This window comes from Ambystoma mexicanum, chromosome 3q (genome assembly GCF_040938575.1).
Source record: "Ambystoma mexicanum isolate Mex_15411 chromosome 3q, UKY_AmexF1_1, whole genome shotgun sequence".
NCBI classification, from domain to species: Eukaryota; Metazoa; Chordata; class Amphibia; order Caudata; family Ambystomatidae; genus Ambystoma; species Ambystoma mexicanum.
Window position 1 is genome coordinate 589,811,485 of NC_090926.1, and position 19,642 is coordinate 589,831,126.

General features: G+C 49.7%; 1 protein-coding gene across 2 annotated transcripts in view; it reads left to right on the top strand.

Annotated features, from left to right (window-relative positions):
* Nucleotides 1-19,642, top strand: part of XPNPEP3 (X-prolyl aminopeptidase 3) — a 653,628-nt gene that overhangs the window by 226,015 nt on the left and 407,971 nt on the right. The window contains exon 4 of one of the 2 annotated variants that reach the window (XM_069654420.1): nucleotides 15,136-15,222. The exons of the other annotated variant lie outside the window; for it this stretch is intronic. Coding sequence (XP_069510521.1) covers nucleotides 15,136-15,222 — 87 coding nt within the window. The remainder of the gene's footprint in view (nucleotides 1-15,135; nucleotides 15,223-19,642) is intronic. 2 annotated transcript variants of the gene reach the window in all.

Below are 19,642 nucleotides of genomic sequence, written 5' to 3' on the forward strand. Positions count from 1 at the left end.
GTCACCAACACTATATAACATATTCACCAAGCCTTTATTTGTCGATCTGGACCACTTGAGTGTCACCTACACTAATTACGCAGATGACACCCAAGTCCTCAACCTGATTACGGGCAACCATGACACCGACTCTAAATTGTTGAATAAAATCTACTTCATCATTCAGGCATGGATGGCTACTCATGGCCTCTGCCCCAACAATGAAAAGTCAGAACTTTTATTAACTGGCTCACAAGCCAAACTAAATAAACTTGACACCACCTTCAATTCCTTCTGCATCGACGGTATCAACATCCCGGTCTCCAAAGTTGTCAAGACCCTTCAGTGTCTATATTGACGACTCCCTTCAAGGCATACATTCTTTTTCAGAAATTAATTAGCAGATTGCTAATTAAAATTGTCTTGATTAGCAAACCAACCCATTTGATTAGCAAAGCTGTAACACATTTTTTTTTAAATTAAACGTCACCATAAGTCATGTTCAAGTGTTTACTTGTTAATATGATGAACTTCCCTAACAAAATGAAATATAGTTGACACTTAAGATTTAGATACACTAACCTAAACATTACTGTAAAGCATGAAGACAATGCAGTGTTTTACAGTAGCAATACTGTAATTATTCATTATGTAACTGCTTATATTTTTCGGACGAATTGCATGACTGTCTTTTTTAAAAGAAATAAAAGTTAACACATACTGACCTTTGCCAGATAGGATTTAGTTAGCTTAATACAAGTATTATCCCGATTATGTCTGGTTTGCAGTTATTAGATAAAGATTTTTTTTTTATCTTGCCTACGACTCCCACACAGGCCTTTGGCATTGAAGAGTGGAGGAGGTGATTACTGCTGCACTTCTCTCCATTATCCCACTTGAGTATACAGTGAATAGAGACAAGTTGGTGGAGAGAGCCTTGAGGGCTAGAGGAATGCAGGGTGAGCATGCTTTCATTGAACATGGTAACTTAAATAGCTAGCTTTGCTACAAAAGTGTCCATTTAATTAGCAAACCTACAGAATTGCATAGCAATTTGCTATGCGACACTGCTTATTTTATGCCTTGTCCTTAACTCTGACAAAGCAAGTGAACGCAGTAGCCTCCGCCACAGCCTATAGTTGTAAGTTAATGAACACCTGCAGACCATTTCTCTCCATCACAAGTTGTTCCATATTAGCTAGAGCATTGATCCTTTCCAGACTGGATTATTACAACGCACTATACCTTGGAACTAGCAAAAAAAATCTAAACAAACTTCAGGTCCTATAAAACAATGCCATCAGAGCAGCCTTTAAAATACCTTGTTCCCACCACAACTCTAAAACTAGGAGGAACGCCAGCTGGCTCTCCATCAACAAAAGAATCTCCTTGAAAACACCCTCACTCATAAGTGTCTATCAAACTCCGCTTCGAACTACCTGGTTTGCAGATTCACCAAAAACCAGTCTTCTAGACCCACTAGATCAGCCCAATTACACTGCCTCAAAGTCCCATGGTATAACCATCAGAAATCTGGAGGTACTAGCTTCCCTGTATTAGCTTCCAAACTTTGGAACTTTTTACCTACCGACATGAGAACTGTACCTTCTCTCCCCCAATTCAGGATTAGCACCATAAAATGGCTTGCTACTCGTTATACCAACTAACCACAGTGGTTCCACTCTTCGCGTCCCTCCTGCATGTACATAATGTCTTGTATTATTTCTCGCTCATGAGAATGCCATTTTTTTTTTTAAATATGTTTATTTTAAACAAGGCAGGAACAAATACAATAATTCATTGCTTTGGCCGTCCAGGCCTCGTCAATCACTTACAAGCATTCTATCCCTCTTCCTCGCCCCCAACCCCACCCGAGTATCCGTCTGGATTGCACTCCCGGAAGTTGGTGCTCCCTCCCTTCCCCCTCATGTCTCGCCTCCCTTATCAGAGGTGTCGCCACTGTCCAGAATCGGTTTGGCTTGTTGGGGCTTGTAGGTAAGAGCCGGGAATTTTTGGTCATAGTCAAGAAAAAGACCCCAGATGTTCTGGAATCGGTGAAGAGTCCCTGCCTTTGCTGCTGTCACCTTTTCTGCGATGAGGATATTCCACATTTTGGTCCACCAGAGGGGTAGGAGCGGACCCTCTTTAGTTTTCCATGAGCGGGCGACTGTTATCCTTCCTGCTAGAAGGCATTGGGACAGGAGCTTGGCTTTGGGCCCTTACCTCGAGTAAATTCCCGGGATGGGAGCCCCCAGCAAGACAGGTTCGGGCTCTAAGGGAGCGTTGTTTAAGTGATATCTTCTATGATATTCAGGCATTGTTTATGCCTGAATATCATAGAATGGGGTCCACCACACGTCCACCACATGTGGAAGAAGGACCCCGTGTGTCCGCATTGTCTCCAGCATGCCGGGTCCAGGGAACTATTTATGTGGTGAAGCCTCAGGGGGGAGTAATACCAACGTAACAATATTTTATAGGCACATTCCCTGTTGGTGATGCAGGCTGAGGAGGAGTATGCTCGGGACCATATTTCTAGCCAGGCCTGGTCTTCTATGGGATGGCCCAGATCCGCCTCCCACTGCACCATGGCGCGAGTTTTGGAGGTGAGGAAGTCCCCCTGAAAGCGTTTGTATAGGGCCGAGTTTTTAACTCGGGCCGGGAGATCCAACAGGGTCAGTTCCAGAGCTGTGGGAGGGCAGACCGCTGCAAGACGGATTTGTGGGTGAGAGCACCAGTGACGGAGCTGAATATAGGAAAACCTGTCGGCCTCCTGCAGATGAAGTCTCCTTGCATTGCGCAAACGTGCAGGGCTCGCCCCTTCAAACAGTTGTCCCAGTTACTCCAGACCTCCTGTGATCCAGTTCTTAAAGTTTCGGGGGTTCATACCTGGATTGAGAAAGATTGGTGATGAGGTACTCGGCCCTCTGGGAACCCCTTTTTTCCTTAGCGCTTTATCCCATGCGTCCACAGTGTGTCTAGTGGCCAGAGGTAGCCTCTCTGGCTGTCGCATAGGGGGTGGAATGTGCGGGAGGAAGCGCAGGGGGGAGGGCAAGGCGAGGCTGTTCGAGTTCGACCCATCTAGGGCGGTCGGAGGACACCCGCCAAGCCTGGGTGATTGCCAATTGTGCTGCCATCTGGTATCCCTGTAGGTCGGGCACTTCCAGGCCGCCCAGCCTGGCGTTCCCCAGCATTGTCTTCAGGGGGATTCTGGGTAGCACATTCCTCTGGAGGTCCCAAAGAGCCGGAGGTGGGATAGGCACCGGCAGCGAGGAACAGGCATAAAGGAATCTAGGGAGAAGGTTCATCTTGCAGGCGGTAATACGGACATTAATGAGATTTCCTGCAATTTACACCACTTCAGGTCATCTGCTAGTTCCTTAAAAAGAGGGGGGAAATTTACGCGGTAGACCTCCTTTGGGCTTGACGGGATCTGAACCCCCAGATAGGGGATCGTCTTGGGCTTCCCCTGAATGAGACAGAGCGGGGTCAGTGTTGCCTTTTCCAACGAGGTCAAGCCTATCCCTAAAGCTGTGGATTTATTGAAATTAATAGTGAAACGGGTGACTCTCCCATAGTCTTCTATCTCAGCCAGGGCATGTTTCAGTGAGATGGAAGGCTGTGTGATGGTGAGTAGGACGTCGTCCGCATATAAGGCCACTTTATGTTGGGAGGGCCTGACCTGGAACCCCCTGATGGAGTCGTTTAATCTAATCCTTTGGGCAAAGGGTTCCATAACCAGGGCGAATAGGAGTGGAGATGGGGGACATCCCTGCCTGGTTCCGCTGGTTAGAGGGATTGGAGAAGAGAGGGAGCCATTAACTCTTAAGAGGGTCTTTGGAGATCTGTAATTCGCCAGGACCATGGTTCGAAACTCTGATCCAAAGCCAAAGGCCTCCAAAGTGAGGTCCATAAAGGTCCAGTCCACTGTATCGAAAGCCTTGGTGGCGTAGAGGGCTAGCAATGCCAGGCCCTGGGAGTTAGGGTTGGCCAGGTCTATCAGGTCTAGTGTCCTGCGAATGTTGTCGCTTGTTACTCTGTTTCTGATGAATCCAGTCTGGTCCGGGTGGATTGGCAGGCAGGATGCGAGAGAGACGTGTTGCCAGGACCTTCGAATAGATGTTAGCATAGATATTCAGCAGTGCAATGGGTCTGTAAGAGGCCGGATTTGCTGGGTCCCCCCCGGGTTTAGGCACGAGAATTGTAATAGATTCCTGTATGGAAGGGGTTATCGTGCCTGTGCTCCGGAAAGAGTTAAAGAGGTTCACCAATGGTGCTAGCAGTTGGTGCCTGAAGACTTTGTAAAATCTGGTGGTGAATTCGTCTGGTCCTGGTGCTCTGGATTTGAGGGCTTTTTTGGCCTCTTCAACCTCCTCTGCTGAGATTGGCGCATCTAGAGTATCTCGGGCTGAAGGCTTCAGCTGAGTAAGGATGGCCTTTTGTAGGTATGCTGTGTAGACATTACCTGTACAAGGTGTTTGGCTGCTAGTCGCAATTTCTCCGGTTCTGAGTATTGGGTTGTGCCCTGAGGGTCACGCAGACCGATTATGGTTTTGTTCTTTTTGATTTTGGCGAGCTTTGCTACCATTAACTTATCCGCTTTGTTGTTCCTGACATAATAAAACTGTTTTGGTCTTCGCTAACAGGTGTGCCGTGTGTTCGGCATAGTGTGCCTCAATTTTCATCCGCGCCGTTCGGAGCGCCCGCTGTATTTTGGGGGACCAGGCTTTTTCCTTGTGCCTAGCCTCCACCTCCCGGAGGGTCTCCTCGAGAAACATGCGGGTCTGCCTTCTGTTCCTATGATATGCCACCCCGCGTTCTATCAGTTCTCCCCGGATGACTGCCTTCATGGCATCCCAGGTATTGGCCGGGGAGGTGTCCTTTGTGGGGTTTTCCGGGAGGAGTTCGAAATTGATGTCGCTATGGCGTCCCTAATCGACATATCATTCGGCAATGAGTCATACAGTGACCATCTGCGTTGGGCAGTAGGAGTAGGGTCGTGGGCGCGGATCTCCAAGGTTACTGGGGCGTGATCCGACAGAATTCTTGTTCCAATGGATAACTCATTTGTGAAGGCAAGGACCTGCGCTGATGTCAGCAAGAGGTCAATCCTTGAAAAGGTTCTGTGGACCTAGGAGTAAAAGGTGAAGTCTGTTTCCGAGGGGTGCAGCACCCGCCACGAGTTGACCACCTCCATGGCCCCGAATAGTCGTAGCAGGCCAAGGGCCAGGGTGGTGTCTCCGGAGGAGGCCGGGTGTGATTTGTTCTTCGAGGGGTCTGGCACTCCATTGAGGTCCCCACCCAGCACGACCTGACCCTCTGTGAAGGGCAAACAAAAACACAATTATCCATGGATAAGTGCACACCCTCCTATTGTTAATCAATACAATTCATGTGTAAAGAAAACGCTGCATAAATCCTTCCAAAACAGACCCTATTTAAGAAGTATATGCTCAAAATTCACTTTATTTATTTAATCATATTTTAATCGTGAAAAACATTTCCAAAAAGCATATTAAATACATTGATAACACATCTATTAAAAACCAATCATCAAAACCACACATTGTCACAACAACAAAAAAAGGCTCACATCTCACATATCATTCCACACATACCCTTTCATCCCCATACATACATACAAAAACGCCACTCATGCTTGTGCAATATACGCAATCTTTATAGTTCTGTTCTGTAACTCAGAACATCCCATCTATTTGGGTTGGTATCTTAGTTATTCAGAAGTGCCTATTTAACAATTTCAAAAGAGTAAAACACTGGGTAGATGTTCCAACATGGTTACTCATGAACACACATCAATTCCCACATTTTGTCTATATAAACCCAAGTTAGGGCCAACTCTGGGAGGAGTAGGCTCTATGGTGTTGTTGACTCGAGTTTCAGGCAACCAGAGCGGTCTGTACACTTTCCGTCTGGTGCACCTCATCAGGACCTAAACATTACACACAGAAGACAGTTTAAAAGAGAATTCAAGTTGGTGTGCAATTGATAGTTGTCCAATTTTCAAAGACTTGTTTCTTTCGCTTTTATCAGGTGTGAAATTGCAGTAAACCAAGTCTGTTTCCCGAAAAGCCACTTCCAAGAGTGCGGTGGCTTCAAATCTAATCTCCTCGTGCAGTATCAGCAGAACCGAGCCCAAAGATGGGGTTCCTTCTTGATTGCGATGTTATTGTATCTTGTGGCGGTCTCTCGTTTTTCACCAAGGTGTTATTTTTTCTTTTTCTGCCAAATGTGCTACAGGCCAGTTAGGTCAGGGGATGTGGGGCCATTGACACGTGATCCCTATATTCTCCACCAACAAGACACTGGATGTAGTCAGTGTTTTACACTCAAGGTGTCTGCACACACGCGTATGCTTGCTTAAAGGTTTAGCAAGCCGTATGGAGTTCAAAATCCTCTGTTTCACCACTGAAAAATGCCGCGTGAAGGGAATCAGAGCAGAGGACGGGGCTTCGTAGAATGCGACCTGTCCCGTGTTTGGGGGCGTAGACCGAAATGAAGGTGCATAGCTGGTTCAGCAAGAGACATTTCACTGCCACAAATCGTCCCTCTGGGCAGAGTTTAGTGTCCAGAACGTGGGGGTTCAGTCCCTTCTGAAAGAGGATTGCTGTGCCTCCTTTCTTGTTGCCACCTGAGGCAATGAATTGTTTAGGGAATTGTTGGGAGCGCAGGCTCCCGAAGTCCACCGGCAGCAGATGGGTTTCCTGGAACAGGGACACTACTGCGTCCTCGTCCTGGAGCTTCTGTAAAATAGACTTGCATTTGGGGGGGGGAGAAGTTCAGCCCCCTGACATTGAGGGAGACGATTCTCAGAATGCTATGATCTCGGGTAGGTGGGGTGGGAGTCTCTGGAGGGTTCACGTGAGAGGTATAGGTTGAGTTGAGGCCAGCCATTGCTTAGATATGTAGAAATGGTAGTTGTCCTGCTCTCTGGTTTTTAGTCCCCGCCTCCAACGGGGAGGTGGGGTGTTAATTAATGGGGGAGTCGACTTTGTGAGGCCGATACCACCCCAGGCCAACTGGGCCAAATAACAGAGGTCAGCCAACATGGCTGGAACTTGTGGCCAGACTATGGCTGGCATTCCAAGGATCTGTAGGTGTAACCTACCTTGGAAGTGGGCAGGAGCCGTGGGGGGGGGCCCGCTGCGGCGGATGTATGATAGTCTTTTGCGAAGGCACTGTAGACGGCGTCACCCCAGGGCCAAGGGGGGAATCGGGGCCAAAGAGGTACGGGTCGCGTTAGGTCGGACTCCGAATGTTCGCCTCCCGGGCTCCTATTTATGTGCCCTCCTGCAGTGTATGGTCATTTCCTCCTTCTGCCCCTCGGGACTCTCGTCCACATGTTTCGTTTTTCTTTTGGCGGGGGCACCGGAGACCCCTCAGCGACACCCTCGGAGAGGTCGTCCCGGGTGAGGGTGGGTGAATTATTTGCACGGCGTCCTCCAGATGGGTAATTCTTCGTAGGGTGCCTTTGTAAGTAAATTGTAATGCTGTTGGGAAGAGCCACCTGTAGCGAACTTGCTGGCCCTGAAGGAAGAGAGCCAGTGGACGGAGAGCTCTTCTCTTTTGTAGGGTGAGAAGGGAGAGGTCCTGGTAAATTTGGAGTGTGGATCCCTGGAAAATTAGTTTTTCTCGGGTGTGGGAGATTGATGCAATGGCCTCTTTGGTGGTGAAAAAGTGCACTCTGGTGATGACGATGGGGGGAAGAGTCTGACTCCACTCCACGGCGTGGGCGTAGCCTGTGGGTGCGGTCCAGTAGAAGTTGGGTCTTGTCTAAGTCTGGAAGAAGACATTGGAAGAAGTCCCCGAGATATTCAGTTAGTTTTCGGTCCGGAACCGAAGCAGGAACACCTCAAATTCGTAGATTGCGCTGAGCTTGGTTTTCGAGGTCCCCCTGTTTGAATTCCAGTATTTCACATCTGTTTTGTAGTGTGTGATGGACTGTTGGATTCCCATCTATGGCCGTGGTGTGGTCCTGGGCCTGGTCCTCCACCTCCCCCAGTCTCTGTTCTGCCTCCGTTACTCTCTGGTCTGTGTGTACTAATTTTGTTGAGAGCTCAGTCATACAAGACCGAAATTCAGCTTTAATGTCGGCCATAAAGGCCAGCAAGTCGCTGCTGGTCGCAAGGTGTTCCTTACCCTCCTGGTCCGCCTGTGGGATAGAGCTGGGTGGATCTTGTTTCTTCCCTTTATCCGCCGCCAGAAGCATTGTGGCAATATCTGTGTTCTTCGTGAGTTTTGGTTGTTTCGACATGGTGTCCCTTTCACTGAATAGGCAATGGAGTATGGGGAGTCGCTTGATGGGGCGGGGCGCCCCAGGAATAGAGCTTTAGGGGCCAAGAGTTCACAGGCTGTAGTGGGATGTATGCGGGCGAGGGGCTCACAGGTCTTAAGGACAAGGAGCGTGGGTTTCAGAGGCAAGAAGTGGGAGGGGGAGGGAATCCCCTCCCACGGTGCTGCAGGTCATCCGTGAGGGTCCCCAAGAGGGTGGCTGGGACTGCCGAGTGGGGGGGGGTCGACCCAGGAGTGGAACTCGGGTGTTGGGTGCCCGAGGGGGCATAGTGGGTCAGCAGAGTCCGAGGAAAGGCTAGCGTTATGACGCTTTGCGATTGGGGCAGAGTGCACTTACCGGGGGTGCCTGTGTGGTAAGTTACGGGGTCCCAGTTCATCCACCTCGATTCCCCTGATGATGGTTCTCCCTTCTTCAAAGGCTGCGAGACGATGGAAGGGGAGGGAGGGAGATCTCTCGTCCCACGTCGCTGCGGGCAGTCAGTTGGCTGTTGGGTGGGCCGGGGCGTCCCAGGAGATGATGATGGGGTTGGGGGGACAGCCCCACAGCTGTTCCCAAATGCAGGGGGGCCTTAGGTGTCGTGCAGGAAGTTGTGTTGGGGATGAGTGCCCTTGATTGCTGCAGGTGGAGCGGGCCCCGTGCGGCACGCAGCCCGTTGGTGGAGAATGCTAGCCTCGGGTTCCAGCCCGCGGGCCGCTGTCGCTGCCCCCGATCAAGGCAGGCTCCTGGTGGGAGGCTACCGGCCCCAGCGCTGGGAGCCCCACAGCCGCTTCTGACTGCAGGTCAGTCCTAGCCTCGGGCGGGAGGGGGGGATCTCGTTTGGCGGCTGGATGGGGGTTGGATGCCCTCTGGCGCTGCTGATGAGGCGCAACACGATTGAATGCAGGTTTCGGCCTGGGAGTTGCCACTGCCGTCTCCGACCGGGGCGGACTCCCAAGAGTGGCCGCCGGATCCGGCTTGCTGAGTGCCACAACTGGGAGCCGCCGAGCCCCCAACGCAAGGCTCGATGAAGGACAACCGGCGGGGAGCAGGGCAGCGTATCCCCAGAGTCCTCCGCAGAGCCGATGTGCCGGCTGACGCTCTGCTTGCCAAACGGCGGGTGGGGGCGGCACCCCTATGATCTCCGCGTAAGTTGCCCACAGGCAATAGGTCCCCTCCAGTCATGCGGGATGCAGGGCCCCGTGAAGCGGTCGGGCCAAGGGATGGTGGGTTTCATTTGTTCATTTATTTTTCTGCGCTACTGCTGCTCCTCCCCCTCTCACCGGGTCGCTCATGCGCCATCTTGGAGCCTCCGAGGCCAGCGGGCCGATCCCCCGCACATCAGTTTACGAGGCTCAGGAGGTGTGAGGGCCATATATCTTTAGCCCCCAATGTGCCTGGGGTGTTCCAACAGCTGCAGCCCCGCATTCCGAATCCTGTACCCCGCGGGAGTCGCCTGATTTTCGGCGCTGCAGTGGGCTCCGCTCGGAGGCCGTTAGAAGAGTGACCACATCGATGCTGCTCTTGGCCACGCCCCCGTAAATGCCATTGTTGTAAATACTATCCATGTTTTCTGTATCAGCTAAGTACCTGTAACCATCAACTATATCATGTAAAAATGTAACCGAAGAATGTGCCCAGATACCCGAGGATTTGGCACGCTATACAAATAAAATAAAAATAAAAAAAATACAAAATACACCTTAGGTTTCCTCAAATGCAAATTGGAAAGGCAAAGCCTTCTTCCAGTTTTGTAAATCTCTACCAAAGCAAAATTCGTAGATCTATTCTGGTCTCTTCCCGCTGCCCCCCCAATTATTGGTCAAGGTCTCTGAGCTTTCATCAACTTGGTTTTGTCGCTTTAGGCTTAGCAAACAAGACACTTGCATCTGGTCTCCGATCAAGAGGTGGGTCTGGGTGGAGGTCTGAAAAGAGCCGAAAGCTGATGCCAGATAAAGTGACCACATTTAGCTTTGTAGGCTGAATTCTTGATTCCTGAGCACTTCTGGGCCTGGGACCATGGGCTTATTCTTAAGCAGCCCAGCCACACTTTCTACCACATACTCATTTCTAAGGGACCTTCAACTTGTACGTAGACATCCGTTTGCTAGCCCAGCTCTTTTGGACAATGTCTCACCCCTACCTTGGAGGGGTCTTTGATAACAAGCTAACTCTTAATTCAAAAGTGGCAGCAGTAATCAAACCTTTTATTTCATGATTACCTCAGTGACTCTTGATCTCCCCGACTGCCATGCATGTAATTTCTTTTTGTAAATTAGATTTGATTGATTTCAAGAGAACATTGAAAGGTACAAATCAACAGGAGGGTGCACGCCCTCTGTAAATTCTTCCAACCCTTGATCTTTCATTTGAACTTGTTTCCCCCGGCCCCTCCCATCCCACCCACCAGTCCACCAAAAAACAATTCAACTTATAAGTGAATTTTCAGGTACAAAACAAACAACTCAAACATCTAGTGGTCAAGCATACTTCAAGAACTCCGATAATGTCCTGTGGCTGCTCCTGTCTCTGCCGGGGCCGAGCCAAAATGTCATAGTTATATAGAGGTCTCCTCATCCTCACCCAAAACATTTGCACTTCCGCCTTGGATTGCTGCCGTGATCTTTGTTATAGATGTCCTTCGCCGTGTCAGACCATTCCTTTAGACCCAGAAGTTCCCTTCTCTTCCAATATCTAGCCCCGCAAGCTCTTGCTGCCAATAAAAAAAAAAAGTAACCATGGATGGGAGGGCGTGCCATGGTTCCTCTTGTTTGTCCAATCCAAACAGCACTAGCATAGGTTCTAGCATCCATTTCCTCCCTCCAACATCTTTGATCGATCCCAGGACCTCACCCCAATACACCTGGACCTTTGGGCAACTTCACCACATGTGCCAGTAGTCGGCTCTGTCCCTGCAACCATGACAGCACCGGGGATTCACCGTAGGGAACATCTTAGATAGCCGCACTGGGTCATATTGCCATTAGCATAGTAGCTTCAAGCCATGGATTACTGACAGGATATTGATGTTTTGAAGACCCTCCTAAACATAAGCTGCCAAAGGTGTCTGTCCAATTCCATGCCCATATCCTGTTCCCACCTCTGCCGGAGTCTTTCCACTGCGTTCCTCAACGTTTCCAATAGGGCTCTATAGAGTAGTGAGATGAGACCCCCTCTTCTCCGCGTGTCCATCGAGAACCGTCTCCACATGGGTGATGTCTCTTTGTATCCTTTCCTTCTATTTTTCTGCAGTGAAAACACCTTTCAACCGGAGGTATAGAAGCACCAGTAACCTTCCAATGCTCAGACTAGCTTCCAGCTCCTGCAGCCCTATGAATTTGCCCCGCTCTCACAGTTGACCGACTCTGGAGAGTCCTGCATCGAACCATTTTTGATACAGTTCCAGCTCGGGTATCTCGTCCCATTACAGGGGGGGGCCCAGATGTGACTCATTGGGAAGGGCCATTAGGTGATTCTTCACACCGTGGCTCCCCGTATTCAACACATCCCAATAAAGCCCCCAAAACGGGTGTTCCCTAATTCTCCTCGGGAGCTGCCCCCTTGGGACACAGAGCCATGCCCCCACTGTTGCAGGCTGCATATGGTAGTTTTCCAAGAAAACCCACTGTTTTTCGGGGTCTTTCCTCAAGTGTGGGACCATTGTTCTGAGCTGTGCTGCCGTATACTATAGCATCAGGTCTGGGAGCCCCACACCCCCTCAGTCTTTTGGCAATATCAATATGTTAACCCACCCTGGGTTTCTGGTTCTGCCACAAGAACCGCATCATTCGGGAATTGGCTTTTCTCAGGAGAGTCTCCAGGGCCTTGACAGGCAACATCTGAAACGGGTACAGAACCCTTCGGCAGGAGGTTCATTTTTAGGGCGTTGAGCCTCCCCATCCATGAGATCTGTCCATTACCCCATCTCGCCATAGTGCCTCAACATCCCTTTGGTCATCTCCTGTAAAGATAAACACAACTGACTTTTCCTTGTTCACTTTGAAGCCCGAGAAGAACCCGTATTCCTCAATTATTTCTAGGGCTGCCGGGGGTTCAACTCATTGGGTTTACAAGGTGCAGCAAGACATCGTCCGCCTATAGCCCTACCTTGAATTCCCTTTCTCCGACCCTAATCTTGACCCGAATATCTGTCTTTTTCATGCTCAGTCTCCTTTTAGTTGTCACCTGCACCGAATATGGTTTAATCCGTCTGGTGGGCGTAAGAAATTTCTCCAAATCAAATCTAATCCCCTCCACCTGTGGGGCCCTTTTGAGCTGCTCCGCAAGCACCTCCATCGTGAGCGTAAATAGGAGTGGAGAGAGTGGGCAGCCCTACTTCATGTCCCTTATCAAGTTGATGGGGCTTCATAGTTTCCCATTGACCAGGGATGCATACAATGCATGTATCCCCTTCAGGAACTGGTCTCCCAACCCATATTTCGAGGGGATTCTGTTCCGACGTATTCCACATCTTTGATAGTAATCACTACAACTGTGCTGCTTTGGAAAATTTTTCTACATCTATACGCTGTCCGTCGAGGGCCTCCGTCGAGCGCCAACGTCACCGGATATTATATGTAGGACGCACAACGCCCGTAGCCTCAGTTCTGTTTTTCTGCGAATGTGTGAGCTTCAGAATCTCGGCGCGCCTCAGTTCTTCTCCTGTTGAATCGGTTCTTCGTACTTGGTTAATTGTGAAATATGTCTTTGGTACATTCTATCAATCAACGAAGATATCAGAGCATGGATACCTGACAAACCAAGTATGACCTACACTAAGGCCAGAACACTTAAGACCATCTTAAGCCCATCCTTCATGGAACCAATTCCTAAAACAAATGACAACTGGCTTACGACCAACAAACCCTTAGGTTTCTATAAATGTGGAATGTGCTCCATGTGTAAATTCGCCACAACCACCAAGAACCGAAGATTCAGTGAAACCGATACACATGTAATAAAACAGTATAACAACTGCAAATCCAAATATGTAATTTATGCCATTATATGTGAATGTAATTGCAAATACATTGGAAGTACCAAGAGGGAACTCGGAATAAGAATTGGGGAACTCGCAAGAAACCAAATACCCACTGGCCCTCCACTGGCAAGAAGAACACCAGCTTGATATCAAGGAAAACATCACCTTCATGGGACTTGAATCAATATCATCAGACGCAAGAGGTGGTGACAGAGAAGAGAACTACTGCTCTGCCAAAAAGAAGCCCGACTAATTTGCAAATTCAGAACCATCACCATTGGATTAAACAGTGACCATGATTTCCATGCGTTTTTGTGAATGTACCTGCACCACCTTCCATCCAAATCCTGGGCTCCCATCCACGTCTCAGATAGTGCTACATATCTAGGCCTGGCTCATTCATCCCAGCTTACTTTTTTACCACCAACTGGGGTGGCCCACTCAGCCTGACCACCCCCTCTACAATGTTGTGCCCTCTATAATTTTGTGCCCCCTGTTCTTCCCAGGGCTTCTCCCCCACTCCCCTCCCAACGGAGCTCAGCTTCCTACCAGCCCAATGTAAGCCCACACCGCTTGCATATAATTTAAACCCTCCCTGTGTCTTGGCCTTCCTTGACCCATGTGATTACACATGCTGGATGCACCTCGTACATCTCTCACAGCACCAGCTCTCTCCGCCCCTTACTATCACCGACTCCTTCGAGATACACCGGTTCATCCCCTCTGACATGAGTCGTATCACCCCTTGCAACTAATATGCATGTGTCCAATTCTTCATCACCGGGGCACCCCCCACCCCTGGGTATCCACCCAGCCTCCCTCACCTATTCTTGCAGGGTATCCGTCTCCAACAATGTTCGCGTCATTTGCTTTTTCTAACATGTGCTACGAACACGCATTGTCAGCACAAGGCTGGACTGTTTATCTTCAGCAGTCTACCAAGGGCATCCAATCAGGGAAACCCATCCAACTTCCAATCAGCGCGCTCCTTCCGCGACCAATCACATTGAGCCGTGCATATTAACCAGGAAGTTCTCTAATCCGGTCTCACTCACTCCTCGTGAAACAGGCTCATCGCTCCCCTCCGCCGATCGCGGCGCCAGGTAAGACCATGGGCTAATCCTACATGCCCACCACACTAACCAGGTGTCCCAACCATACTACTGGGCCCTCCCTGCCCGACATGGGACCACCTCGACGACCACACCGCTCCTCTCGGTCCCGGTCATCCGATTCCACCTTCTCATTGCTCTGACCGGCCCCCTATGGCAGTAGCACCACGCTACCTGGCTCCTCCCTCATCCAGCACCAGCCACATCTCTGACACCCCACCCTTATCGGAGGGGCCATCTCCCATGCTCTCGACCATTGCCACTGACCGCATTGGGTCCCAATTGACCCCGGCATCGCCCATAACCTTGGGACTTAGGTCGCATAACTTCCTTAGCTTGCCTCACAGGCCAGCTCTTTGCCCTTTCTGCCTTCCTAACGAGAGCCCTTGTCCCCAGCATTGCCACTGGCCGCCTCCTTATTCCAACATCCGCATGGCACACTTGCCGCTCCTTTGACTGCTCGGTTCTCTCCCCACCCATGTCCCAATTCCTCTTTCTTCCAAACCGCACCTTCTGAATACCATGGGACCATCTTACCTGCCCATAACTTCCCTAGCTTGCCTCACAGGCCCCCGCTCTGCCCTACTGCCGTCCTAACAGGTGCCCTTGTCCCCAGCATGCCACTGGCCGCCTTTTATTCCAACATCTGCATGGCAACGTGCCGCTCCTCCGTCTCTTCGTTTCTCTCCCCACCCGTGTCCGCTCTTGGACCACCAACACATGAGTTCATTCTAGGTCATCAACCCTCATCCATATTAAAACTTTTTTCACAGATAAGGCTAATCAGCCCCACTGGCACCCGGACACGGGAGGACCAGCTACCAGCCCTAATCAGAGAGCACACCATACCACTCAATTGGGTAAGCTCTGCCACCCTTCAACCCATGCCTTACTAATTCAACTGCCTCTCTCACCTTAACTAACAATATGCTCTCCTTCTTTCTCTCCCTTGGTACTTTGTTCGTGTGCTAATTTAACCAATGTGACTATTTGATTATGAATGTAAATATGCATTAACTGATCATCTTTTCACTTCTGTTACAAACAACTTCACTTTCACGCACTCTCACCACCCAATGGCTCAACCGCTTACCGTGCTCCCTACCATGACTGGATTCTAATTATCTAATGCTTCATCATCTCATGCATATTCATCTCATTCATAACTACATGTGTTCATTATTTGATTTCGCCATCTATGTTGATTTTTCTAAAATTCCTGTGTGATTAACACAAATGTCACTGCGCCATTCTCTGCACTTAACCACAATTCACACGTCACAGCCCTGAAAAAGACTTAGGTCGAAACACGCGTCGGCTGTTTGCTTTCACCTATGTTCAACAACAGGCGTTATCCGCTGCTATGATGTTTCTAAATTGCCTTGTGGAATTGCAAAAGAAATAATAAAGAAAAAAGTTATAAGCACCAATACGACTCCTCGGATCTGACCATGAACCAATACCATAACTGCTACATTGTTAGACTATTGAACACCCCCAGCGCTTTCCATTATCCGCAGGTTTGTCATCCCACCTAATCATTCAGCCAATTGGGAACCCTGGAGTTGGTCCCCAGACGAACCAGGAGCGAGGCTGCAGGCTGACTCACCACTTTTCCCAAAAGAAAGGTGCGCGGAAGGTAGGGAGTCCCGACCCAGACAACTCCAACCAACTGTAAACCTCAGATGTGGAGGGGTTTGTTCCTCCTGAGGTTCCTGATGACCTGTTATCGGGTCATAGCCAGATGGAAGACCTGCGTCAATCCTTGCATGATGCCAGTGGTCTGGACACCTCTCCGGAGGTTGAGTTTGGCAGGCCTGAGCCTGGTACACACGCCGAGTAGTCGTACAGGCATCTCATGTCGAGGGTGACAGAGTACTTTGGGTGGTCTGCTCCACCTGTGGATTTTCTGTAGGATGACCTGACAGATATTTTGGACCAAGGTCCACCCACTGACCCGGTGCTACCATTTCATATGGCCTCACAAAGAGGGGTGGCAGGGGCTTGGACTATTCCGGAGTGTGTCCCGGCAGTGAATAAGTCATACAGAAAAAATACGTATAGCCAGTGGCGACCCCTCCTACTTGTCTACGCACCCCACTCCGGAGACTTTGGTGGTGCAGGTGGCTATGGCCCTAGCAAAGCAGGCTGCATACCCTACCATCTCTCCGGATAGGGACAACAAGCGCTTTGGGCGAAGAAAGTGTATCTATCGTTTGTGCCTTGGAAAGATTCACTCACACTCTGTGGAACGGTGTACCTTTGGCGGCTGAACATATTCCCGATGGCGAGGAATGGGATGGTTTTCTTGCCCTTGTTCAGGATGGCAAGGATGCCATGTGTGAATCAGTTCAGTCGGGTCTGGACGTGACGCTGTCAGCCGGTCCATGGCGGCGAGCACCGTGATGTGCAGGTTTGCATGGTTGCGGAAGTCGGGATTTACTCCTGATGTGCAGTCCCGGCTTCTTAACTTGCCCTTTGATGGTGTCCATCTTTTTGGCAGCAAGGCTGACGAGAGCCTTGAGAGGTTGCAGACCTCCAAAGCTGCAGCAAAGTCGTTGAGTGCTGCCACACACAGAGAAATAGTTTTTTGTCTTTGAAATGTATACGTGATGTTATAAATGTTCAATTGTTTGTGTTTACTATTTTTATGTGAACTTCATGGCAAACAACACCTAAGGTTTAGTTTGTCTTACACACACAAAGTGGTTGTAGTACCAAGAAACTTTTGGTTCTGTGTGTTGTAAACATTTTCTGTACTTTTACTCAAAAAAACCTTTTTTGATGTTAGCTCTTGAGTTTCTATTTTATGTTCAACTATGTAACCTTAAGATAAAGAACAAGATTGATTCTACACAAAGCATGAATAAGTAATTCTTTCTTTATGCAGTGGTTGACAAAAAGCAGGAGTATTCTGTGAGCACTTGTTTCTTTTGGACCTATTCAATTGTGATTGTTGTTTCCTAGTAACCCTCCTGGGTAGAATAGGCTCCCAAACAGGAGCCCAAATTATTGAATGTAGCCCTATACCCATGTCACCCCTGTTATGGTCTGACCAACTGATGGGAATGAGTTCACTGGTGGTTACCCTCTGGATGTGCTTATGATGCACAAACTAGTAATCAATCCTTGTCCGGGACCCGTGGACTGAGGAGAAGAAAGTGAAACCTCTTGTGGCTGGGTGGCACTCCCTCCACACATCAATTAAGCCCTGATCGGTCATATACCCGAGGAGGCCCACTTCCGCTTGTATATTACTACCTCCCGATTGGCTTTGACCACCACTGTGATCCATGGGTCGATCTTGCCACATGTTAAAATTCTCCCCACCCCCAGCAAGAGTTCTACCGTTCAGGTAAATAACTCCTCCATGACTCTGGGTCGAAACTGGGACTAACCCGTGTTTGGGTAATATACTGTGGCAAGGGTCACCTGAGCTCCCTTGATGGTCCCGGAAACCACAAAGGCCCTCCCGTCTGCCCTCCTCTAAACAAGTGGTTCACCAATGCTGATTCTCTGATTAATGAGGATGCCCACTACGCCCTTCTTGGTAGTCCCTGATGCCCAAAATATCTGTCCAATTTGAGCCCCTGGGATGCCCCTTTCCTTCCCACAAATGAGCCTTGGTTCCTGTACCATCAATACATCCAGACCCCTGTTAGAAAATTCCCTTCCCAGCAATGATCGTTTAGTGGGTGAGTTCAGGCCCTTGACATTAAAATTCCCCATCATAAGTGCATAGGCCCTGCCCCTGTGTCAATTCGCGCCATTCTGAGCATTAATCAAATGTCCTGACCATTCTATGCCTAGTGACACCCAGAAATTCAACTTCTCCCGGACTGCACCCCCCCCAGTCCCAATCCCCCTCACTCCCCACCTCCTGGTCCCCTGGGGCTTCCGCAGGGCTCGATAGTCCTCCCATATGGGTGCAGATATCCCATCCTTCTGACAGACACCCCTTGTTCTCTTCAATGCTCCCCCTTCCCACCCTGGGACCCCCCTCCTTCCCTGTTAGACGCCCACCTTGTGATGGTCCATCAGAGGTGACCAATGCTTTGCCCACCATCTCGCCTATAATCTCCCTTCCCCCATGTCTGCACCTAAATGTTGCAGGCCCCCTAGGGCCTGTTTTTTACACTAGTCCGCGTTTTCCCCACTGGAGCCTCAATCTTATTTTGCCATCGGGGGAGTGTTAAGCTTCTTGTATTTTCTGCCTGCCCCGGCATCCTTCTCTTTACATTGTGATTACTCTCGTGGCTCCATACCGTCGCTACCCCACCAGTATCTCCTCCGTGACCTTTGTTCGAGATCTCCTTCTTTAAGACATGTAATACCTGTTGCGGCTCCTGGCCACTTGTGATTTGGTAGTCCACTTCTCCTCTTTCAAAAGTGAGTGCAAAAGGGAGGGACCAGAAATATCTGCTACCCTTCTCAGTGAGCCATTGGGTCAGGGGTCGGCAGTCTCTACGTCGGGACAGGGAATACCTGATAAATCCTGAAATACCTTGACTTTGTCCCCCTCAAATTGAATACTGGCCAGGCGCTTGGTTTTCTCAAGCACTTTCATCTTTTTCCTGTACCTCGGGAAGAGGGCCACTATCTACCTCTGGGCCCCTACCACCTCCACTGCCACCTCTGTGAGCCCTCTCCAACTGGACATCCTTCCCTCCGTCTGCCATGAAGATAGAGTTAATCAGACCTTGGACCTTCCTTCCCACATCTTCTGCCGTCTCTGCCTTCTGATCCTTTATCCCAAGAATGCATAAGGTGTTGCGACGCTGCGTGTTTCCAAGGTCATCCAGTTTCAACAGCGTCTCTTCTTCACGGGACTCAGATCGGTTAGCGGCGCCTCATAATTCATGTTCAGAAGGTCGACCTGCAGGTGGTTATTTTCCATTCCTTCAATTTTATCCTCCAGTTTGTCCACCCTTCCCTTGAGGTCACATATTGATGCTTGGATGTCTGTCCGAATGGCCTTTATTTCCTGGAAAATGTATTTTAGATTGTCTCTGGTCAGAGCTGGTGCGTTCCCGCCCTCCACCTTGATGTCCTATTTGAGGTGTCGCCTTGATCCCTCCCTGATTGTCTCCTGAAGCGTTGTAGCAACACTATCGACGACCCTGAACACCTCTGCTGTGGGGCCTGGCCCTGAGGTCTCTCCAGTGTGGCTGAATGTGTTGGAACTGTCTTGGGTCAGATCCATCGCCTGGCCCTGCTCTGTTTTGCTGGGCTGGGCCCTTTGTGGCCTCCTCCTTACTTGCAGTGTATCTCGGTGCAGGG